At 37.6% G+C, this 25,578-nt stretch overlaps 1 protein-coding gene across 3 annotated transcripts in view; it reads left to right on the forward strand.

Annotated features, from left to right (window-relative positions):
- The window catches only part of ACVR1C (activin A receptor type 1C), a gene marked incomplete at both ends in the record, with an annotated part of 71,955 nt that overhangs the window by 30,054 nt on the left and 16,323 nt on the right, over window positions 1-25,578 (forward strand). For 2 of the 3 annotated variants that reach the window (XM_080798997.1, XM_080798998.1), the window contains one exon: window positions 1,057-1,287. In XM_080798997.1, coding sequence (XP_080655123.1) covers window positions 1,057-1,287 — 231 coding nt within the window. Of the gene's footprint in view, window positions 1-1,056; window positions 1,288-24,177; window positions 24,418-25,578 lie in introns of all 3 variants that reach the window. The other variant, XM_080798996.1, reaches the window with a different exon arrangement.

Raw genomic sequence — 25,578 nt, forward strand, 5'->3', positions numbered from 1 at the left:
GAGATGGGGATACCTAACTTCCACACTTGCACTGGGAATTATACATAAGTAATGATAAATACACATGAAACTAACATATGTTTAACTGTTGAGTGCTTTATGCTTGTCTTTCTTCAGTGGACCCATATTCCATAGTTAGTTGCCTTGATTTCTAGGGTAGGCTTCTCTTGGAAATAGAAAATTCATGGAGACTTTGATGAGGAGTCTAGTAACAACTGGTTTGAGACTGTGTGTCAGAAGACTTATTCTTCCCAACTTCAGCCCCTTAAAATATGAGGGTAAAGAATAACCACAGTGGATTAAGTTTCTTCGATGTCAAAGGTTTTCTGTATTTTGTAATTATAAATTCCCATGAGTTATAAAATCATAGACTATTAAATGGTGGCACTCTATAAGGTTTCAGGATTTGGGGATCCACTGCCCTGACCCTGGTTTATTTCCCATTTTCAGAAGAAGCCACGGAGCCCCTGTAAGGTTAAATGTCTTCTCTAAAGTCAATGAGCAAGTTAGTGACAGGGGTAGGACTGAGACCTTCTTTTCCTGAGGTCCTTATTTGGACCATGGCCAGACGCCACCCTACTGTGTGACTATCTAGGTTCTAAACTGGTCTGTTAAAAGAAGGAGAGCATTCAACTCACTCCACAAGTAGAAAGGGATGCATTTCCTTGTTATGCTTATGTTGGACAGTGCCCCTTGGTCACTGTGTTACTGTATCCCAGCATTTCATGGGAGCTGTTGATTTAGGAATAGGCCAGTTGAGTTTAAAAAGGAGGGACTTAGACCATGGCTAAGAAAATTGTTTTAAAATACAGTAGCAACTGAAGAAATTCACAAAAATACAAGTAAATGAAGATTGGGCCACCGATTTGATAAAACCGGTTTAATAAAACTGGTGATTGAGGGGTAACAAAGAGCAGGAGCATATGTTTATTCAGTGCTGTTCATTTAAACCCTTCCTCAATTTTCATTAAGATTGAATTCTTCTATTCAAGTATTAGGAAATGAATTTCCATGATATTTCCTATATCTTAAAGCTCTCCGCCTTACACGTTCCAGGATTGAAGTGTGTATGCCTTCTGTGTGACTCTTCAAACTTTACCTGCCAAACTGAAGGAGCATGCTGGGCTTCAGTTATGTTGGCCAATGGAAAAGAGCAGGTGATCAAGTCCTGTGTCTCTCTCCCAGAACTGAACGCTCAAGTCTTCTGCCATAGTTCCAACAATGTTACCAAAACCGAATGCTGCTTCACAGACTTTTGCAACAACATAACACTGCACCTTCCAATGGGTAAGGCATTCCTCTTTGTTCATTCCACATTTAATTTTGCTAGGGGGAAATTACATAAGCATGCTAGAAATCAAGGTGTTGGTTGTTACTGTACATAAGAAAGTCCGTTTTACAGTTCTCTCCGTTTTTTGACTGGTGGCATTCTCTAGAGCCTAGGTGAGGTTGATTTTTTGTTCTAATCGCACAGGACTGTCAAAACATTGACAATAGCATAATAATTGTGAAGACATTTGTCCATGTGAATTGTATTTTTTGAAGTGATTAATGGACCCAGAGTAAAATGTCAATTTGTATGGATTCTTGTAAAGGAAAGAAATTGAAATGTATACCAAGAGGGAAAAAAAAAAGAGACTAAAGAGCAGAACTAAAATAGTAGATTGCCATTTTTATGGAGACAAAATCTTTTTTTCATGGGCACCTTTTGGATAACTCTTTGCCTCCCTGTGCAAGCCCTCAGGAGCAGAAAGATGGAAATGGGGTGTAACTCTTCATTATTGTGCAGATAAATTCCTGCCTTGCCCCCAATTTCATGGTGTTTTATCCTAATTTACAAGACACTGAAAACCTTAATCTCATGTTTTTATTGGTAATTTGGAATCTGAAACTTTGGGGGATGTTAAGGGGCAAGTAATTAAAATCACAAGCTGATTTATGACAGGAAATATTCTGTAGCGAATTTTCTTTAATGTGTATTAATTTAGTAATAATTCAGTGCTTATTGCTATGTTACTGTCTGCACACCGATACATAGTCTTCCTTACAAAGTAACATTTTAAGTTAGTGTTATAATCTCAGGTGCTCCCCTATCACCCTATCAATATTCTACTGTAGAACTTTTAACCTATTATCTTTTCTGTAAATGCACTGTCCCCCTTTTTTTCTGAAGAGCATCTATTTTATGCAGAAACTGGGCATCACTACCACAAATGAAAAACCAGTTTACTTACCATAAGTAGAAGATGACTGTGTGCTTAAACAAACATAGCTACTGCATTCCAGTTAAGTATTTTATATTTTCTTTTTGTTTAAAAGACAGAAGAATGTGATATTTAAGACATACTAGCACAAAATAAAGCTTTTTGGTTATCAGAAAAACTAAGAGAACTAGAAAAATAATTATTATGTAATTCAGTGTTATTTAAATCATGTTTGTTGATCGTTCCAAATCATCTCAGGAACACTTAAAATCGTTTTATGTGTCACCACTGAGACTTGTCCCAATCTTTGGGACATTACACTACCCATTGCAAACTCAGAAGTCATATCTGGCATATTTCACCCCCCAAGGTTACTTGCAGTTGTGGACGTTAGACCAGACTTATGCTCCGTGTCTCAGATTCCATAGGCTTCCTTGGTTTGGTGCTGATCTGGCATTTATTCTGGATACTGTATTTTCTCCCATGGTTATCCAAGATACCCTGAAGTGAAGCCTCCCTATGTCTGATACTGGTCTTCCCTTGACCAAGATCCAAAAATTAAGGAGGGGAAGATAGGTCTGCATTAGCCTGTGGCCATGACATCTTTGAGGTGGCTTCCCACATGCTGCCAGTCAGTAGGGACACAAGATAGTACTTTGACAGCAACAAAACATCTTGGAGGGCAAAATGGTTCACATGCAGTTGGGCAAATTAAAGATACTTAGTGCAGCTAGACGGTGGGTCCTTTCCAGCCTAACGATATGCTCTGAGAAGCTTACATTCTACCCTGAAGTCCACGTAGGAACCAGTCTTTTTTTAAAATCAATTTTATTGAGGTGTAATTTAGCTATAATAAAATGCACACATTTTGAGTATATGGTTTGATAATTTTTGACACGCACATACCCAGTGTAAACACCACCACTTTTCCATTGCCTCAGAATGTTCTCCTCAATCTATCCCCAGTTTGACCAGGGCTCGACCGATCTATTTTTCTGTCACTGTGGACTAGATTTACTTTCACAACATGGATTTCTTATGGAAGATGTTATTTTGCATTTGACTTCTTCCCGTCAGGGTTTTTTGAGATTTATGCATGTTGTGGGTGTGGTAGTAGCATATCCATATAATGGTAGTATCCATTATATGGATATACTACAGCTGTTGCTGTTACCCAGTCACCCCCTGATGAGTCCTCACGTTATTTCCATGTGTGGGCTCTTCACAAAGGTGCTATGAATGTCTATGTACCATTTTTTGGATATATGTTTTGTGTGCGTGTATAAGAAAATTCCACCCAAGAGTGGAATTATAGGATCATATGATAAGTATCTATTTATTTTACAAATATAATCTCCCAAGTAATTTTCAAACTATACTGTTTTATATCCCCAACGGAAATGTATGATAGTCCCAGTTGGTCCATATTTTTATAGTCACCTGGTATAATCAGTTTTTTTTTTTTAATTGTAGCCATTCAAGTGATTGTGTAATGATATTTCATTATGGTTTTAGTTTGTGTTTCCTTGATGATTAATGATGTCCAATTATTTTTATGTGCATATTGGACAGTGGTGTGTCTTGCTTTGTAAAGTATCAAATATTTTTACATTTAAAAAATTGAATTTAAAACTTCTTTATGTATTCTGAAGACAAGTCCTTTATCAGGTATGTGTATTATGTTTTCTCCCATTCTGTGGATTGCCATTTTGTTTTCTTGAATGTGTCTTTTGCAGAGTAGATTAAAGTTTGTGAAGTATGTATTTTTATTATGTTTTTTTTTATGTGTCATGTCTTAACTGAGGAAGTCTTTATCTGCAAAGGCCATAAATACTCTTTTATATTTTCTCCCAGAAATTTTAACATTTCAGCATTTCCATTTAGACCTATATTCAGTTTAAACTTAATTTTTGTTACTATGTGAGGTTTAGGTGAAATTTTATTTTGTATATGGATCTGAAGTTGTTCCAACATCATTTGTTGAAAAATCTATCCTTTCAATTACCTTGCCACTTTGATTGAACACAAAGTGACCAAAAATATATGTGTGTATATTTCTGACCTCATAATTCTTTTCAAGTGTTCTGTATGTCTATATTAATGTCACTATCCAACTTTCTTTATTATTGTAGCTTTATAGTAAGTATTAAAATCAGGTCGTGTGACCTCTTTGTTCTTTTTAAAAATTATTTTGATTTTTGTGAGGCCTTTGCATTTCTATTTAAATTTTAGAATTAGTTCAGCAGTTTTTGCAAGAACATGAGATTTTTTTTTGAGATTTTTATTAGATTGAGTTGAATATATAAACTCTTTGAAGAAAATGGTCTTTTTAACATTTCAGTATAGAATATAGGATGTTTTCCCATTTATTTTTCTTCAGTTACTCTTAGCAATGTTTTGTAGTTGTCAGAGAACAGGTTTCATATGTATTTCCTGGAATGTTTCTCTAAGTATTACCTGTTTTGGGATATTGTGAATGGTATTTTTAATTGGTCAACATTAATTGTTAGTATATGAAAATAAAATTAATTTTGTATAGTGACCTTATTTCCTACAAGCTCGCCAAAATGAATTTATTAGTTCTGGGAGCTCTTTTAAAATATTTTTGTCATTTTCTGTATACACAATCATCTTATCTGTGAATACAGGCTATTTTACGTCTTCTATTATGGTTTGTATGTATTTTATTTCTTCTTGCTTTTTGCACTGGCTGGGACTGCTAATACGATGATGAGTAGGAGTGGTAAGAGTGAAGATCCTTGCCTTTTTCCTGGTCCAAGGAGTGAGTGAATGCACTCCCTCTTTTACCATTAAGTATGATTTTAAGTGTAGTTTTTTGTAGATTCCTGGTATCAATTGATGAGATTTGCTTTTATTCCTAGTTGGGGGAAGGGTTTTTTTTTTTTTTTAATCCTATATGAATATTAAATTTTTTCAAGTATTTTCATGAATGTATTGAGATTATAGAATGCTTTTTCTTCTTCAGTCTATTGATACGATAGATTACAATAATTGTTTCCAAATATTACTCATAACAGGGAAGATATGTATTGTCTCGTCAGTAATTAGTATGTCTGCAAAAAATGCTATGGGACATTGAATTCAAATGTCTTTACTTAAACTAAGAATTTTTGTCCTTTAGTGACATTGTGTGGTCAGCTGACATGAAATTGAACAGGATTGCATGTGTAGTCATTTTGTGTCGGGTTGTTCTGTCTGTGAGGCAGCGCTTAATGGTTATTAGCTGTATTTGGAAGAGCAGCTGTTTGGGAAGGAACTTCCAGGCTGAGCACTGACACAGTCGGTGCCAAGAACTCCACTGTTTTTGTGTCATCAGTGAGTGTGATCTCTATCCATTCTCTGCTCTGCATAGTGGAGATTTATTCATTTCAAGTGTGGTTACATATATATGAAATCTATAAAAGCACTCTGCAGAGTAAGCAGTGTGACATTTCTACAGTGTTAATGCTCTGCAATCACACCGATGGGCAAAATAGAGAAGAAAAGGGAGGGAGGTCACCAGAAGAGACTGGAGAAAATCTGGACTTCCCTTTTTGGTTCCTCTGAAAGCCAAGTAGACCCTTGGCTTTTTGGCTCTTTCACCCACCACCCCAGACTGTGGGGCCATGTCTGGGTAGTGACTTGATGGAAGTGGAGTAACCAAGGCTTGGGATGTGTTAGCTGACCCTCTTTGGTTCATAAGTCCTATGTGTAATGATTGGGCTCTTGCTTTGTTTCTTTGTGACAAAATTCCTACCTTGAGTACAGCTTGGGACTTTTTCTCTCCCTTCCTCTCTCTGCTAGTGCAATTGTAACTCAGCAATTGGAAACTGTAGGCCCTCCTTCTTTCCCTCCTATAAATTCTTTTAAGTGTTTGGCTGTAATTCCTAAAGACTTAGACTAGTGGCTTTTATACAGATTTCCACTGAGACACACAGAAGAAGTACATTTTATACAATATCCCTCAACCTGCATGCATGCACAACTGAAATAATTGAATTTTTACAAAATATTCATACCCTTAAAATGTGTGAGGCACCATATGAATTTTCCTTAATTAGGAATGCAGATTAGACCCCATTAATAGGTTGTTCACAGTTTGAGAAACCCTACTTTAGTAGATATTTAAAATGTGGTAATTTAAAATGGAGCAAGGACACTTATTATTTTAATTTACTGCACAAAACTCTGGTAAGTATCTAGTTACCATTTTAATCTGAAATGTTTTCTTTCTAAATGACCTTTAAAACCTTTTACGCATTCAGTTTTTTTTTTAATTTTTTTTATTTAATAAACATATAATGTATTTTTATCCCCAGGGGTACAGGTCTGTGAATCGCCAGGTTTACACATGCCACAGCACTCATCATAGCCCATACCCTCCCCAATGTCCATTTCCCCACCATCCTCTCCTGTCCCCCCTTCCCCCAGCAACCCTCAGTCTGTTTCTTGAGATTGAGTCTTTTATGGTTTGTCTCCCTCCCAATCCCATACGCATTCAGTTTTAATACTAAATTGCATTAGATTTAAGTTGAATTAATTCAGATGTTTGTAAGCAAGATTTGATTTAGATCACATTGAATTCAGTAATTTGCCCTTAAAAAACATACTTTCTTCTTTGACATTGCACATGAGTTTAATTTTTAGGAGTTAATAATTTTATGGATAGAAGCAATTTTATAGTTTGATAGAGATATAATATTAGAGACTTCTTCCTCCCCTGAAGCTTATTACAGTTGGTATCTTTGTTGTCACTGGAATGACCTTCCAAGTTTAAGTATTATCACAAATATTTAGAAGTTAATTTTTCCTATGTAAAACTTGAAAGGCAATATCCATTTCCAAAAACAGCCATTTATTTGAGTTCACATTTCTACTAACAGCAAATATGTTATTATTTTCACACAAGTGAAAAATTCAGTAGTACTGAATATTTAAAAATTGAATATAGACAATGCAAATCAGTTAAACAAGATAAACATATACTGTATGTAGTGTACCCTGTCTAAATATTCTTCCTGTTTATTTTTAGAACCTCAATTCCAAACATATCTGCCTACCTTTCTGGGTGCTACTTTTCTTGCTCTGACTCCAGTCAGATTCCAGTTGAGACTTTAGTACTCCCAGGCTTAAGGAAACTTCCTGTGCAGTAACTCCTGCAGATTGCCCACTCTCAGCTTTCTTTGAATTTATGAGAGAAACCACTGAGTGGGAAAAATTTACCTTTAAAAGTAAATGATTAATTCTTAGCTCTTGAAGAATATTTCCATTTCAAAAAGAAAAGACTTACTTGCACAAATTGGTGTGCACTTGGTGGGGGGCTCGGGGATCAGGTAGGGTTAACAAATAATAATAGGTCTTCACATGGGAAAGTATTTAGATGTGTCTCTACATCAGGTTCTGTCTGCGAGCTTTCTTTTTTTTTTTTTTTAATTTAATTTAATTTTTTCAGTGTTCCAAGATTCATTGTTTATGCACCATACCCAGTGCTTCATGCAGTACATGCCCTCCTTAATACCCCCCACCAGGCTTACCCATCCCTCCAACTCCGTCCCTTCCAGAACCCTCAGTTTGTTTCTCAGAGTGCACAGTCTCTCGTGGTTTGTCTCCCCCTCTGATTTTCCCCAGTTCACTTTTCCTTTCCTTCTCCTAATGTCCTCCTTGTTATTCCTTATGTTCCACAAGTAAGTGAAACCATATGATAATTGACTTTATCTGCTTGACTTATTTCACTCAGCATAATCTCCTCCAGTCCCGTCCATGTTGATACAAAAGTTGGGTATTCATCCTTTCTGATGGAGGCATGATATTCCATTGTCTATATGAACCATGTCTTCTTTATCCATTCATCTGTTGAAGGGCATCTTGGCTCTTTCCACGGTTTGGTGATTGTGGCCATTGCTGCTATGAACATTGGGGTCCATATGGCCCTTCTTTTCACTGCATCTGTATCTTTGGGGTAAATACCCAGTAGTGCAATTGCAGGGTCATAGGGAAGCTCTATTTTTAATTTCTTAAGGAATATCCACACTGTTTTCTAAAATGGCTGCACCAACTTGCATCCCCACCAACAGTGAAAGAGGGTTCCCATTTCTCCACATCCTCTCCAACACTACTTGTTTCTTATCTTGTTAATTTTGGCCATTCTAAGTGGTATCTCAATGTGGTTTTGATTTGAATCTCTCTGATGGCTAATGATGAACATTTTTTCATGTGTCTGTTAGCCATTTGTATGTCTTCTTTGGAAAAGTGTCTCTTCATGTCTTCTGCCCCATTTTTGATGTGATTATCTGTTTTTTGGGTGTTGAGTTTGAGGAGTTCTTTATAGATCTTAGATATCAGCTGTTTGTTTGTAGTGTCATTTGTGAATGTCTTCTCCCATTCCGTGGGTTGCCTCTTTGTTTTGTTGACTGTTTCCTTTGCTGTGCAGAAGATTTTTATCTTGATGAAGTCCCAAAAGTTCATTTTCACTTTTGTTTCCTTGGCCTTTGGAGACACGTCTTGAAAAATTTGCTGTGGCCAATGTTGAAGAGGTTACTGACTATGTTCTACTCTAGGATTTTGGTAGACTCCTGCCTCACATTCAGGTCTTTCATCCATTTCAAGTTGTCCGTGAGCCTTCTAATAGGTTCTTGTTGGTTCTCACAATGCCTTCACTGAGTTTGTGCAAGCTGGGCCTTTGGTGTCTATACTCTATATCTCTTAAAATCTTTCCTCCATATTTTCTCATGTTTGAATCTCTGATAATATTAATATCTACAGTTTATTTAAGTTTGAATGTGCTGTTTTTTATTTTGCTGACTCATATTTTGGTGGCTGCTTACCTTGTGTTTTGTAATTTTTGAATGTGAGCTCATGTTTTTGGGAACCGTATCTGGAGGACACTTTTGAGACCAGTATTTAAAATATGTTCCTTCAGAGAAGATTTACTTTAGCTTCTGCTAAGTATCTGCTAAGTATCTGAAACCAATTCAGTGTTTTGATTAGCTTTATTTTGGCCAACGTAGAATATGAATTCAGACTCTAAGACTGCCTATCATATACACTGGGGTGAGCAAGTCTTGAGGATTTTCTTTTCTTTTCTTTTTTTTTTTTTTTTTTTGCTATATCAAAGTCAAGGTTGAGACAGACAAATAGACAAGTATACACCCTGTTTCTCTCTACAGAACATTTTCTGTTTTATTTTCAGTGTAATTCCACTCATAGTTGCCTGATTTAGATGAGCGTCTCTGATCTGGCCTTGCATTGTCTTAGGAACCATATTTTATCTCCTGATTTTGTGCTGAGGTCTGGTAAGCTAAGTGTGTAACCACCAGGAGCTAGCAGATGCCTCCAGGGTAAATAGCAGCCCCAGTGCTCAAGCACCTCTCTGGATTTTCACTTTATTTGTGGCTCCAAGCAATTCATTTCTTTTCCCACTAGCTTAATCATGTAATAGAAAAAAAAGTTTTTCATTTATATTTTATTCAGCATTTTTGCATGTGCTGTACCAAGAAGGGCTTCTGTGGACATCTAAATTGTAACTTGGCAGAAATGGAAATTCCAGGATAGTTTATTTTTGAAATGATGCTGGCATAATTATCTATCCATCTGGAAGAAAACAGGGCTGTACCACAGTGTCATACCATATACAAAAATAAATTACAGCTTGATTAAATATCTAATTGTGAAATATAAAACAATTTAAATGTCAGAGGAAAATTTAGAAAAAAAGATTTTTATGACTTTATAGTATGGAAGCTGTTTTTAAATAAGACAGGAAATCCAACTGTTATAAAAGGAAAAGAGATATAATTGCATGCAAACTAAAATAAAAATGAGTAATGAAAGATAACATAAATAAAACCAAAGATAAGTTAAATATGGGATAGAAATATTTGCAGCATGTGTGACTAGAGAAAAGTTAACTATGAGAAGGTAAGGAGCATCTTGTGTGTGTATGCTGCATGTATGTGTGTGTGCATGGCAAGAGAATGGAAAGAGAAGGAGAGGGGATGCTCAGTGAAAAAGTGGGCAAGAGACACAAGCAGTTATTTTACAGAAGAGAATATTCTTTTTTTAATTTATTCATTTTTGAAAGAGAGAGAGAGCACAAGCAGGGGGAAGGGGCAGAGAAAGAGAGGGAGCAGCAGACTCCCTGCTGAGCAGGAAGCCTGATGTGTGACTCATTCCCAGGATCCTGAGATCATGACCTGAGCTGAAGGCAGACGCTTAACTGACTGAGCTACCCAGGCACCTGGAAGAGAATATTCTATGTGGCCAGAGTATTGAAAAGATGTTAAATATCACTAATAGCTGGAGGAATGCGAATTGAAACAACCATTTTTCTTTTCCACCCATTAGCTTTGCATAAGTTAGAAGAGTGATGTATAGGTCAAGATATTTTCAATTTAAAGTATCAGAAACTTAGATAATAATGTCTTAATAAGGGAGTTCACTAACTCAACATGATTAGGAATCTGGAAGTAGATTCGTTCCATGATTTATTAACAAAGAGACTCAACAATATCACCAGGCTAAATCCAGAATTCTCATTACATGAATCGGTAAACACACTTATTATTAAGATATTATTATGTAACTTTCTGGTACTTTTAGCTAAGACTCTTTTCCTCACGTGTGTCTGCTTTTTCTAATATGGAAAATGTTGGGTTTTATTATCAGGGATCTCAGGTTTGAAGGATGACGATGGTCAAGAAACATGATTTGGTCAAATTGGATTGTCTAATAGAAGGCACTGTGTTGAGCAGAGATATCAAAGGTCTCTTTGTATATTGCAAGCTTAAACAAGATACAAACCCGTCTCCTTTTAACCCCAGGGAGGAGGTTTGGCCTTCTCACTAGGCAGAGAGGGAAAATGAAAGACAAACAAAAAACCTGTCCCTGAGAAGCTACGAATATAGCTTGGACAGGCCTATGTTCCCATTGCCTGAGTCGTACAAGGACTCTCCAGGGAACAAACATTCTTTAAGGTAGTCACAGACTGTTAGTACCCCCAAGTCTGCCAGAAGAAAGTACCAGCTCTCTAGAGGAGGGGACTTTAATGTTAGGTCTCAAGCAGATAAATCAGATGCTTATTCAAGGACGTGAGCAGTACATAGTGAAGAATAAGCTCCCAAGCACAGGGGGGTGCAGGGCAGCATGCATGAACCAGCAGAATAGAGCACACAGCAGAAAGATCACAAAGGTTTCGTATATCGGAATTAGCAGAAAATAATTGTAGACCAACTATTCTAAGTTTAAAAAAAAAGGCAAATTTGGAAAAACTTTGCTTTTATTAATGTATAATGTATTATTTCAGGATTACAGTCTGTGATTCATCAGTCTTACACAATTTACAGCACTCACCATAGCACATACCCTCCCCCATGTCCATCACCCAGCCACCCCATAACCTTTCACTCCCTTTCTCTCCAGTAGCCCTCAATTTGTTTCCTGAGATTAAGAGTCTCTTATGGTTTGTCTCCCTCTCTGGTTTCATCTTGTTTCATTTTTCCCTCCCTTCCCCTATAATCCTCTGTCTTATTTCTCAAATTCCTCATATCAATGAGATCATATGATAATTATCTTTCTCTGATTGACTTAGTTTGCTTAACATAGTACCCTCTAGTTCCATAGATGTTGTTGCAAATGGCAAGATTTTGGGTTTTTGATGGCTTCATAGTATTCCATTTTATATATATACCACATCTTCTTTATCCATTCATCTATTGATGGACATCTAGGTTCTTTCCATAGTTTGGCTATTGTGGACATTGCTGCTATAAACATTTGAGTACACATGCCCCTTCAGATCACTACATTTGTATCTTTAGGGTAAATACCCAGTAGTGTGATTGCTGGGTTGTGGGGTAGCTCTATTTTCAACTTCTTGAGGAACATCCATGCTGTTTTCCAGAGTGGCTGCACCAGCTTGCATTCTCACCAACAGTGTAGGAGGGTTCCCCTTTCTCTGCATCCTCGCCAACACCTGTCATTTCCTGACTTTCTAATTTTAGCCATTCTGACTGGTGTGAGGTGGTATCTCATTGAGGTTTTGATCATATTTCCCTGATGCCAAGTGATGTTGAGCACTTTTTCATGGGTCTGTTGGCCATTTGGATGTCTTCTTTGCAGAAATGTCTGGAAATACTTCTAAAGAAGATATTATGAAAAAGTGACCTACCAGATTTGAATAATAACAGAATAAAACTTTAAAAATTAAAAATATAGTAACAAAAATTGAAAACTTAACAGATAGGTTTAATAGAAATTAGTATAAGGAGAGAATTAGGGATCTGAAATACAGGTCAGAAGTTATTTTGTGTGGAGTAAGACAGAGAATACATAATGGAAAATATAGAAGAGAGGATGACAAATAGAGGAACACATAAAAAGGTTTAACATGTGCTTTTACACAATGGTCCATAGGAGAGGAGAGAAAGATTTGGGCCAAAGCAGTCTCTGCAGAAGTAATAGCTCAGAATTTTCCAGAATTGATGAACACCAATCTATAAATCTAAGAAATTCAATCAATATCAAGAGGAGAAATAAAAAGATAGCTAAACCTTTACCTAGCACTGTAAAATTGCAGAACACCAAAAACAAAGTGAAACACTAAAAGCTGATAGACAAAAGGGTAAATGAAATTCAAAGGAATTACACAACAACTGACATTGTCTTTTCAATAGCAAAAAGCAAAGAGAGAAAAGGTGGAATTACATCTTCAATATTCTAAAAGGAATTAACTGGTAACCCAGAATTCTACCCAGCAAAAATACCTTTAAAGAATGAGGTTAAGTAAAAGACATTGTCAAAGTAACACAAATAAGGGAGTTTCACATTATCAAAGTCTTTGATAGAGGTAATTCTAAAGATGTACTTCAGGCAAAACAAACAAACAAAAAACAACAACAACAAAAAACTATACCAAAGTTCTGGCATGCAAGGAGGAATGAAAAGCAAAAAAAAAAAAAAAAAAAAAAAAAGCGAGCGCGAGAGAAATATATGACTAATTTTAAAGAATATTAATCTACAACAACAGCAATGTCCTATGGAGTTAAAAAAAAAAGATAAAATGGTCATTCAGGATAAAAATAGCATACTATACATCTCAAGAGAGACATAAATGGAATTAAACTTTTCTAGGGGCCTTGTTTTGTCTAGGAGGAGGATAAAAATATTGTTAATCCTTATGCTTTCAAGTGTCCCTGTTGTCATATCTAAATTATTTCTGAAAGAGTGGTGACTATGTTCCTTCTCATCTACAGTTGGAAAAATAGAACAATAAATCTATCCAAAAAAAGTAAAAAAAAAAAAGAAAAAGAGAGAGAGTGAGAGAGAGGAAAAAGAAGCAAACAACAGACGTGACAAAAAGAAAATATCCAAATGTCAGTAATAATTAAACAAAAATAATTTAATGTAAATAGACTAAGCAAAGATTACCAGATTGGAGAAAACAAATCCAATTAAATGTTGTTTTAAAAATGTCTTAAAAATGAGAGTTTACAGAAATGTTGAAGTGGTTTTTGATGGAAAAGATATACCATACATATTTTATTTTATTTTATTTTTTAAAAGATTTTATTTATTTATTTGACAGAGAGAGATCTCAAGTAGGTAGAGAGGCAGGCAGAGAGAGAGAGGCTCCCTGCCAAGCAGAGAGCCCAATGCGGGACTCAATCCCAGGATGCTGAGATCATGACCTGAGCCAAAGGCAGAGGCTTAACCCACTGAGCCACCCAGGCGCCCCAACCATACATATTTGAAAACAAAACAAAACAAAAAAATGTTAGTTTATATTAAGAGCAGACAAAATTAACTTTGAGACAAAAAAAATTCCTGGAGTTAAGAAGGGTCATTTTATAATGATTAAAGTTTCAATTTACCAGGATTTTTTTTTTTTTAGGAATTCTTAATACATTTAAATTTCTGTGTACTTAAGAATGGAACTCGAAAATAAAGAAAATATTTGAGATCTGTAAGGAGAAATACAGAAGTCCACAATCTCAGGGGGGAGATTTTAGTATGCCACAGTCTTGGTAATTCCTAGAACAAGTGGATAAATAATTAGTGAGACTGTATAAGGTTGAAACCAGATGGCTTACAAACAAAAAAAAATCTTCTAATTTTTTAGAAGATTGTAATTTACTAAATCTGAGTAGTATTATGATAATAAAGAATCTGAATCAGTAGTTTGAAAAAGGTAGGAAAAGTATATCCAGAAAGAAAATTTCAAAGCCCATGAGGGCTATCAGAAAATTTTGATAAACTTCCAGGAACAGATAAATCTCACACAATCTCACACAAAATGCAGACAAAGAGGAAACACTCCTTCACTCATTTTATACATACTCTTGATACCAAAACCCAACAAAGATAGTATGAGAAAAGGAAATTACAAGCCACTCATATTTATGAACATGTATGCAAATATGCCAACTTGAACCTGGAACCATATAAGAGAAGGGATTCTGGGAACCACAGTACAAGGGTAAGGAAATCATTATTCCTCAAATCAGGATAAGTGTTACCCTTGGTTAAGAAATTAGGTTGTGACCGTTTGGGGGTATCTCAGAGTAGGGGGGAAAGGGGAAGGGGGACGGGGAGACGTGATGCATGGGAGTTTATCATTCTTTTTGTACTCAACCTGTATAATCTGTGTACTTTTCTGTATATTCACTATATTTCACAACAAAAGAAGAACAAAACATCAAGTTTCAGGGTAATGTTTGGGTTGAGGTTACACATTCTATGAACATCTGAGTTGGTGTTGGAGTGCTGAACAGCTGAGGACATTAGGTAACTCCTTCCTTATCAATTCTTGTACAGTACTGTCTGATTTGTTTCTTCACACGTATGTTCTTTTTCTAATGAGAAAATCTAATAGATCAAAGTATATTATGCCTATAAATAAGTGTTTCAAACACATATTGTTTCCTCCAAAACTGACTTTGTAGCAGGACCTAGACTTTTGCTGATAATATAGCTGTCCCCCTAATAGGCAATGTTTTCAGCTACCCTTACAAGTAAGTGTGGCCATGTGACTAGGTTCTGGCAAATGAGATGAATGTGAGTGTTTTGGAGTCCATTAGAACTGGCACATCCATCCTGATGCCTGGATGTGAAGGTGGTTTTAGTGGCTGCCTTTGGACCGTGAGGAGGCACCATGGGGGTGGCGATACGGGAACTGACAGGAGCCTGACTGAAAACTTCATGGAGTCACCTGCTCCCATCGGACTGCTCATCTTCAAGTGTCCTTTCCATGATTGAGGAAACTTCTGTCCGGTTTCCTCTGTTATTTGTAGCCAAACCCAATTCTAATTACATAGAAACAATAAAACTTGTCATCCAGAGTTCTACCTGTTTATGGGTTATATCTGGTTCACAGGTTTTGTTTGACCTATAGTTTCTGGAAAAGGGAAGAAACACAAATTTCTTTACATTGTTAAAAATTCAGAGTCTTCATATAAAACTTCTCCATATCTGTCTTGTTTTGAAAAATCAGGGATGGCACCCTTGATGTCTTCCTCATTTATCTTTTGGTGGCAGCTGAGAAGTAATTCATTCTTCCTTAGTGGACACAGGCTTTCCCTGTTTATTCGTTCAGGCAGTATCTAGCAGTATCTAGCAAGCTTTTTTTTTTTTTTTTTTTCTTTAAGTATTTTATTTATTTATTTATCTATTTGAGAGAGAGAGAGAAAACGAGTGGGTGGAGGAGCAGAGGGAGGAGCAGAGGGAGAGGGACAAGCAGACTCCCCACCGAGTACAGAGCCCATTGGGGCTTGTGGTGGGACTGGGTGCAGGGCTTGATCTCAGGACCCCAAAACCACGACCTGAGCCAAAGGCAGAAGCTTAGCCACCTGAGCCACCCAGGCATCCCTACTGGGTTAATTTTGATAGGAATTGCTATTTAGTTCAGGCTTGCACTAATTACCACCTTTCATATGGAAATCGGCTATTCAACAAAAACATCCAAGTTCCAGGTATCTTTGTTCCCATTTTGCTACCCAAACATACAGCGCTTGAAAAGGTAAATGTACTAATAATTTCCTTTCAGATTTCATACGCTATTTTAATAATGCTATTATATTTTTTGCTTTCCAAATAATTGGTTTTAGTAAAGAAAAGACATGCACAACATGAAAATATTGGGTGCTTTATTAACCTCAGTACAATTTCCACCTTCCTGTTCTGTTCTCAGTTGTGTAAAGAGAAAAAGGGAAAGTGATTATTTATATCAGTCAGGGTAGGTAAACAATGCATACTGATTAGGTACATGTCTAAATTAGACTTTCATTTAAACCAAACTGAAGGATTATATCGGAAAGAAGATAAACTGCCAAAACATTACAATTAGATTTATCAAAAATTAATAATTTCAAAGGATGCTATAATTATAAAAATTGCAGACTCTGATCGTATTATTCTTTTGGGACTTTAAACGTCTTGTGATCTACAATCCTTTAAAAAATTCATTGTTGTTTTCAAACTTTCTTATGGTTTTCTATTTTAAACCAATTCATTGCTCGAGTCAGTGTAAGGTGACATCTACCTGCTGAGAAATACTCACGGGACCCCTTGTGGAATTGTTCTGCCATCACAGGAGCAAATCCATTTATAGCTTATCCTCTGAGGATTCAGTGCACACCTGACAGGTGTGCCAGACAGGGCTCTTTTTTTTCCCCTCCGTAAACTGCAAGGTGCTATGATTTTTATATTTGAGAAAATGCTATGAAATATAAGCATACAAAGAAGTCAAAGATGTGCATTAAAGTCTAATATAGGAAGCATTTCCTATCTCGGGAAACAAGTACACTGATTTCAATTACGAAATTTTGTTCAGAGGGATGTAATGGGAAATTGGAAGTAAAATTTATAACCAGTTCTAAATTGAGGATTTCACCCAATGTGAGCCTCTACTCTCTCAGTTATGTAAACACTATTACCTGTTTGCTGAAATACTTTTTGGGTGATTATCCTGTATAGGACATTGGGTTGGGTCAAAATAGGATGATCTCGCATCAGTCTTTTTCCCAAGCGAAAAACCTGCTTTGTGTGAGTATGTTTGCTGTGGGAGAATTTATAGTAGCAGGAACTTCAGGACAGAGAATTGTAACTTCTAGCTCGTGGTCAATGTTTTGGTGTTTTTGTTTGTTTATTTGTTTTTAAATTTATTTGTCAGAGAGAGAAAGAGCACAAGCAGGCAGAGTGGCAGGCAGAGTGGCAGGCAGAGGCAGAGGGAGAAGCAGGCTCCCCGCTGAGCAGGGAGGCCAATGTGGGACTCAATCCCGGGATCCTGGGATCATGACCTGAGCTGAAGGCAGCAGCTGAACCGACTGAACCACCTACGCGCCCTGTGGTCAATGTTTTTAAATGGCTTCCCTGAACAAGGCTTTGTTATGAGCGGGGAAACAGTGATAGGAGAGACAGGTGCTACTTCCAAGGGTCTTTCATTTTTTCCATGTAAAAGGTTGGCTTAAGGAAAAAAAAAAAAACAGCACTGAAATATTCCTTGAGTAATTACTACCTAATTTATGTACAAATATGTATTGTATGATATCATATGTGTTTTGATGACAGATAATAAACTAATCTTTGGGTGCATGCTCTGAAGTAAAGAACAACTGTGGAGCTGATTTAAATCCTCCTTCTTATATTTTATTAGTTGCAGGGCTTGATCCCAGGACGCTGAGATCATGACCTGAGCCAAAGGCAGAGGCTTAACCCACTGAGCCACCCAGGGGCCCCTCCTTCTTACGTTTTATTAATCTTATCTCCCCTGAAGTCGAGGTTCCACAGATCCCATGCCAAAGGTGATATTCTTCAACCTCACATTCCTAATTCCTTAACATATTGAAACAATTTTATTCTAAATTCAGACAAAAGTGGACAAGAGAAGATTTGAAGATACCCAGTGTTCCTTACATATTCCCGGAAGCCCAGCAACACAAGGAGAACTGCCAGGAAATAAATACGTTTATGTGTGGTGCGATCAGCATGCCATAAAATCATGAAATAATTCCAGGGGAAGATGGTGGATGGAAACAGCCATACGTAGACTGAGCACTGAACAATGGAATGGCCCCATCAATAGCTCATTGGATTCAGTTAAAAGGCAGAAATACTTCTCACGTTATTTCTGTCACCTTCATTGCTCCGCTGAATCTCTAGATTAGGTGATATTCTCCCCTTGTCCTGTCCTTGAGGTTCCTGTTGATCAGAAATAACCTGTTTAACATGATTATTCTTACTCCATGGAGAAGGGTGGCCCTTTGCTGTTCCTTGTATTGGAGTATGTTGGAGGGATCTAACTGAACTCACTTCTCATTGGATTATTCCTGATGACATTTATAAGGGTCACTGTGAAGAAGTAGGAAGCTATGAAAAACTCCAGAGAGTGGGGGGCTGCCTGTAATTTGTGAATGTGGAATAACGTAAGAATGTTAGACAAATAAAACCAGTGTCTTTGACTTAGCAACGGAGACCCATTCACTTCCCACATGTGTAAGTGCAGTTCCATGTGGTTTTATATTGGACTGATCATGAATGGAATTCTTCATCATGATCTTTCTCTTATCTCCCACTTGCCTTGCTCTTATGTAAAGTTGTCTTTATATTTTTACTGTAGAAATTGTTTTGGAATTTTTCCCTAGGCGGATCATATATTCCTTAGTAGAATTTAAATTCCATAAGGATGTGGACTGTGCCTCATTTTCGGGCATCTGCCCTAGAGAGTTGTTCTCAGTGCAGCATTACACAAAGCAATCCATTTGGATCCAGTCTTTCAGTAGAGCAGCAAGAAACCAATTCAAAAATGTCTTTTCATTACCATCAAGCAGATGTTTGAAATGATGGTATCCACATTTAAGGATGATTTGAAATGGCAGGTTCAAAGAGGTTCATCATCAAGACTTGGGAGACTTCTCAGTGCTTTACATGTCTTCCTCTTTTTGGCAAAAGATATTATTCTTGTTGAGCTAATTAACAAGGTAGCTTTGAACATCTTAGAGGCAATGTATTCTCTTGTTTCAGCTGCAGATATTACTTCCACGATTTCCCCCAGAACCCTATGAACTAAACTAAACAAAGACCCTTTCATTAATGTCACATCCTGTGTCATAGAGGGTTTATAGGGTAGGTAGATGCATCACAGCATTCATTTGGCCCTGGTGGCATTTCTTGCACATGCCAGGACAGAAGCATACCCTTCAGAAGGCATCTCAAGCAGCATTGTCTGTTTTCGTTGGCTTACTACCTGAGAACATGCTCCAAGCTGGAAAAAGAAATGCTTCCTCTTGTAGGGAGAAGGGGAGGGGAGGCAGTTGAAGACTTGATATTTATACATTCATGGTTACAATTTTGCAAGGTGGTATCTTTTCATTTGGGGCAAAACTTTTAATAAAAGGAATAAGAGTGGTTTTAGTATTAAATTAGCCTGTGGTTCCTTTAGGGGTGTTTTGGATCCTCTTCAATTTCTATAGGTTATTTCCTATAACAGCTTCTGGGAAGGAAGCACTAACCCTGCAAAGTTTTGTTAAAAGTTCATTTTAGATGGAGACCTCTGATTTCTTTGCCTGAATTTGTTTTTCATCAGCTGTCCAGCCAGTGCGAATGTCTTCAGTGATTCTCTGCTCAAAGAGTTTCTTTTTTCTTTCTTTCTTTCTTTTTTTTTTTTTTTTAAGAGAGAGGGTGGGAGGAGGGGCAGAGGGAGAGGGAGAGAAAGAATCTTAAGCAGGCTCCATACCCAGCACAGAGCCTGACATGGGAGTCCATCTCACAACTCTGAGACCATGACCTGAGCTGAAACCAAGAATTGGATGCTTAACCGACTGAGCCACCCAGATGTCCCTTCTCAAAGAGTTTCTGTTCCTCACTCCACTGTAATGTCTTAGTTTCTAATCAGTTGAAAGGTGCTTAAATATAATGAAATGTGACTTTACATGGAACATAGACATTTTCAAGATTTCCATACCAATAATCAATATGGGCTATTTGAAGCTATTGATCTAGTCCATAGCTCCACTTAGTTCTGTCATCCTACTAATAGCATAAACTAAGGAGATATAAATTAATTAATTTAAAGGTCATATAAATCTTACAAACATCATTATTTATAAAAATGATTTTTAATAAGGAAAGAGAAGAGGTCAGCAGGGGAGGAAACTTGGGGATCATGGGGATCATGGCCGTATTATCTTTTTCTTTTCATCTTGAGGATTGCTTCCCTAAAGCTGAAAGTAGGGAGTGGCAAGGAGGTGCTGTCCTAGAAGAAGTTGAGGCATTGAAAATAGTTCTGAAATTTGAGCAGTGGCAATGATCATTGACTTTCACCATCAACAGTTCTACTCAGGTCTCTAGTGGAAGTTGCAAAGTTCAGACACACACAGAAAATGTTTTTTAAAAAAATTTACTCCTTTCTCCCTCCCTCCCTTCCTTCCTTTCTTCCTTCCCCCCTTTTTTCCTTTTTGGTTCTTATTATTTTGTCTTATCTTACTTTCTTACATTCGTCTGCCTTTCACATGACTCTCTTCAGCTGTCCAGAATCTTCCACCCCATTTGGGTCAATGTGTCCTTCTCCCTGCCTCCTTAATACTTCCTTTCCTTGTGTTGTTTTGGTTCAGTGTATTATAGAGCTTATATAGGGGAGATCTTTGTGACCTAGGCTCTCACCTAGAGCTTTTCTCTGCCCCCTCCCCCCATCTATTCTATTTAATTGCTGGAGAGTGAAATTACGTGAACGAACAATGCAGCATTCCCCAGACCTCACTTTTGGGATTAACACATTCTCCCATGGAGCTGCTTGTAATATGGAGCGTGCATTTCATTTGGCATAGGCAATCTCAGATTGGAAATTACTGAATAATGAGAGTTCTATGATCGAGAATGTAAAACCTGCTAGAAAAAGTAATGCGCTCATCAAAGGTAACTTATTAAAATGTATTCTTAGCTGCACTGCTATCTCTTTTGCTATGACTCATTGGGTGGAGACTACAGTTTTTCTTCATTTATCTCCTATAGAGATTACAGTCAACGTTTGGTTTAGAAGATAGTTTTACAAATGTTTGCTTTAAAAATTGCTCAGTGTTTAAGGAGCTCTTTCTGGATGTTGTTGCTAGCCTTTTTCTAGCTGAGTAATCTTTTTTTATTACTAACTCCCATCAGTAAATTTGTTCACAAAAGTAGAAAAATTGCTCATCTGTAATAAACATCTCTGAGAGCAGTAACCTTCACTAGAGCAGTGCAATTTTATAGAGAATATTCTATTTTCAGGGTTACTGACCTTTCGCCTCTTTATTGGTTGCCATAGTAATGATCTGAGCTCTGCTTAGTAGAGCTACCAAAATGAAGACAATCAATAAGCTTTTTAACTCTAATATTTATATTGGTAGCTCCTGATAACATATATTGAAATAAGATAGAGCCATATAAATGGATCTAATAGTGGAATTTTATTTTTTAAATTTTATTTTTGTTTTAAAAACATATTTAAGTGAGATATTTATGTAGGTTGCAAAAGATTAAGTGCTTTCTGTGGCTTTCATAGAATTCCTAGAATACCACTGTGAGGACCTAGAGATATAGATACAACTTGAAATGTGTGTTTGAAAGATCATTGTGAAATGAATAATAAAACCCTTTTATAATAGCAAATGGTAGAAGTTGCAAGTACTATGGTTAATGATTTCTAAAGCAAAGTCAAATCAAAGAACTCTTTTAACACCTTGTCATGAGAACATTCAAGGCCAAGTTCTTCTCATATGCACCTGGACAACTCCTGATGACTTCAGAGGAATACTGAAACACTCTGGAGAAGGAAAGTTGATGATCTGCCAGAATTCCCAGGGCAAAGTTGAAAAGTATGGATAATGTTTGTTTCCAGAGTTCTCTTAACATTTTTAATTCTTTGATTTATGGGTTTAAGAACAGAACAACTATTTTTAGGATTATAGTCATACTTGTATGAACACGTTTTTGAAGAATTCAATTCCTTTTCCTTGAGAATTAAATATTTGTTTTGCCTTTATACTTATATATTCCGGTTGACATATTGTAAGTAAAATGTAAATGCATTTAATATAAGGAACTCTTCAGGATTGTCATTGCAAAGAAGGAAGTCTGAGGAATGGCTTAATTCACAAAGTCCATCATCACCGTCATTTGTTTAGATTCTAAGGGGCAGTTGTTGTGCTGTTGCTTTCCATGCATGTCTGCAACCCTCTCTCTGGGAATGCTTGTCAGCTCAGGAAGGGTGTAGTTTGCTCAAGGCATTAGAGCCACAAATGGAGAAAATGTCTGCTTACTTTTGCTTCTCTTTCTCCAAAGCCTGCGTTCTTCTATGTCTCCTTGATGTCTGAGAAGCTAAGATGCCAGAGTTCTGTTCCTGTATCCTATCAAATACTTCCTGGGGTTTATTAAAAACAAAAAATCATGATCCCTAATGATAGGATATGGAGATAAGATTAAATCGATCCCGAGGATGTCTAGTGAACAAATTAAAAATGAACTATGTGCTCATTTCAAGTGTCAAAATAATTTCTTTGAAAAATACAGAAAATATCTGCCATCGTAGATTTTTCATGGATCACTATTGTCCCTAAATTAAAAAGATTTCTTAGGTGCAAGGAGAGCTTTGGAAAAAGTGGCTATCTGTGTTTTAATATTAGAGTCGGAAATTATATCCTTATGTTACTTGGTTTCAATTATTAGGTTTATTTTTCCAAAACTTAAAATCTTATCCCTTACCTATTAAGAACAAAACTAGTAGAATTTTTAGTGGTTCTGCTATTCAAAACTATTAATCATCTGCAGTTGTAAACACTGGGGATATAGTTGTGAAAAACAGGCAAAGTTCTTTCTCTCACCAAGCACACCTTCTTTGGAGGGAATCCAATAACAGATAAATAAATACATGAATATATGATGTGTCAGACAGTGATACAACCCAGGAATGAAAACAAAACAGTAAAGGGGTGTAGAGAATGAATGGGAACTGAGAAGGAAGTGCTCCTGTTTCAGACTGAGTTCAGCCAAGACCATCCTGTCCCCTCCTGCCTGGATGATCTCATGGGTCTCTTCACTTTTACTCCTGCGCCCCTCTGCAGCCCTGCAGAATGGAAGTGAGATCACGTAGTTAGTCTGCCTGCTCCAAGTCCCAAGACAGCATCTGCTTGGAATAGAATACACAGTCCTTCACGTAGCCTACCATACCCCACATGCTCTTTCCCTTGGTTGCCTCCTACTGTCTTCTGCCTTTCTCCTCACTTACTGCACTCTAGGCAGGGATCATTCCTGAGCAGCCCGAGTGGACCTCATCTTGGGGTGTATGCTTGCTTCCATGTTGCCCAGAGCACACCTCCTTGGGCTCTTCCTGCTGTTCTCCCTGCCCCCTCCCAGAGTAGCCTTTGGGAGCACTCTGTCTTAAGGGGCACCCCGGCGTCATGCGCTTTCCCCTCTGCTTCATCATAACGCTGAGGGCCTCCTGCTTGGGTATCGCATATCCATCTGTTTAGTGGGTGTATGAGAACATAAGCACCACGAGAGCAAGGATTTGGCTGTCATCACCACTGTATCTCCAGCACCTGGAATAGTGGCAACATATTGCTGGAGCTCAGTAATTATTTGTGGCGTGAATGAATGAATGTGCTCTCAGGATGGACTGCTGAAAAATGGGAAGAAGATAGTAGAAAAATGTCAAATGCCTTGGAGGATTTAAAAAGGATCCCATGCACTGGTGCTTTCCATGGTCCTCATTCTGGCTCCCATCTTCACCTGGCATAATTATTCTGGGTGCATCCTGACCTCAAGTCTCTTTCCCCAGCTTTGCTTATCCCCCAGAGAATCTTTACTAACTCACCTAAGTGCATAGGGTGTAGCTCCACATCAAAGATGTGAGGTTTTGGTGATCACATTTCCAATTTCCAGAGTACCTTAAATGGGTTGATGTATGGTCATGTTCTTTTTTTCTTTCTTTCTTTTTTTTTTTTAACTGAAGCATCTCCAAATGCCCCCAAACTTGGACCCATGGAGTTGACCGTTGTCATTACTGTGCCAGTCTGCCTCCTGTCCTTGGCCACAGTTCTGACCATCTGGGCATGCCAAGGTCGACCGTGCACAAACAGGAAGAAAAAGAGACAGAATGTGGAGGAACCCCTCTCCGAGTGCAATCTGGTAAATGCTGGAAAAACTCTCAAAGATCTGATTTATGATGTGACTGCCTCTGGATCTGGCTCTGGTATGTGCCTGTTGTCCATTTTGTAGTAAGAAAACTCTTATTTAAAAAAGAAATAAAAACGATTTCTAACAAAAAGGGCCCCAATATTTTGAACTGGGTCATTTAGGATGCTTGATGTGATACGGGTAAGTTCTGATATTAAAACTCGTTTTTGGATTTGATGAACAGAGCCAACAGCTGTGGTGGAAAGAATTAGTCCTCTCAGTTGCCTTTTCTGTCCTTAGGTATTCAGATTCTCATTTTTATATTCTTTCAGAATGTACTTCTGAATCGATAAAGAGTTTCTCTTCTCTCCCCCCGCCCCCCCCCACCATTATGGTTAGTAATAATCGTTGCTCTCTTTGTAATGTTTCATGGGCACAAAAGTTACTGTATTTGAGGAGCTGAGTTCTGAGGAGGATGTTAGTTGAGCAAAGTGGTATTCTTAGAGTGTCTTTGCTTGTGGTAATGGAAGTCTTTAGAATCCGAAGCACCCCCTGGGATCTGTGTGTGCGTGTGAAGTCAACGGGGAGCTGACCTGAAATTAAAATCAAGAATGTATTCTTAAAGCACAGAAACAGAGATGATAGGGAGTAGCGCAGCCCTCCTGTGCTGACTTTTGCTAAGGTAGTATGGTAAGTCTATTCCTCTTTAATGGAACTCCCCAACCCCTGGTGAAGCAATTCAAAAGACCAGGCTGTTTTATGGCCTAAATGAGCCTTTTTCATCGCACAAACCATATGAGGCCATTTTGGGTTTCTGGCGACCAAGCAGATTTCCCTGTAATAATAAACTTTCTAAAATGACCTTTCCTCATGTATATGTCCAGAAATCCTGCCGGCATGCAGTACTGCAGAAAAGTGAACTAGGGTAAGCCTATGTGGGTCACTTTAGGAGCCCCTGGGACCCCTCTTGCTTTTAGGATGATTGCCCCAAACAGACTTCAAGAAACTCCCCAGCCCACGGCCTTTAGGTGCATCCAGGCAGGCACAATGAATAAGGGCAGATGCTGGAGGGACAGTAGCATCTGTATGAGCATCTGTATTTAACAGGAAGTAGCTTTAGAGTCCCCAAAGAGTCCAGGAAAGAGAGGCCTAATCAGGCCACCCACAGAGTCCAGAGAGTTTGTTGTTTTGGGGGGCAAGGTCCCCTGCTATGTCATGGACCATGGTCTCAATGTGT

Source organism: Martes martes (genome assembly GCF_963455335.1).
Source record: "Martes martes genome assembly, chromosome: 3".
Lineage (NCBI taxonomy): Eukaryota > Metazoa > Chordata > Mammalia > Carnivora > Mustelidae > Martes > Martes martes.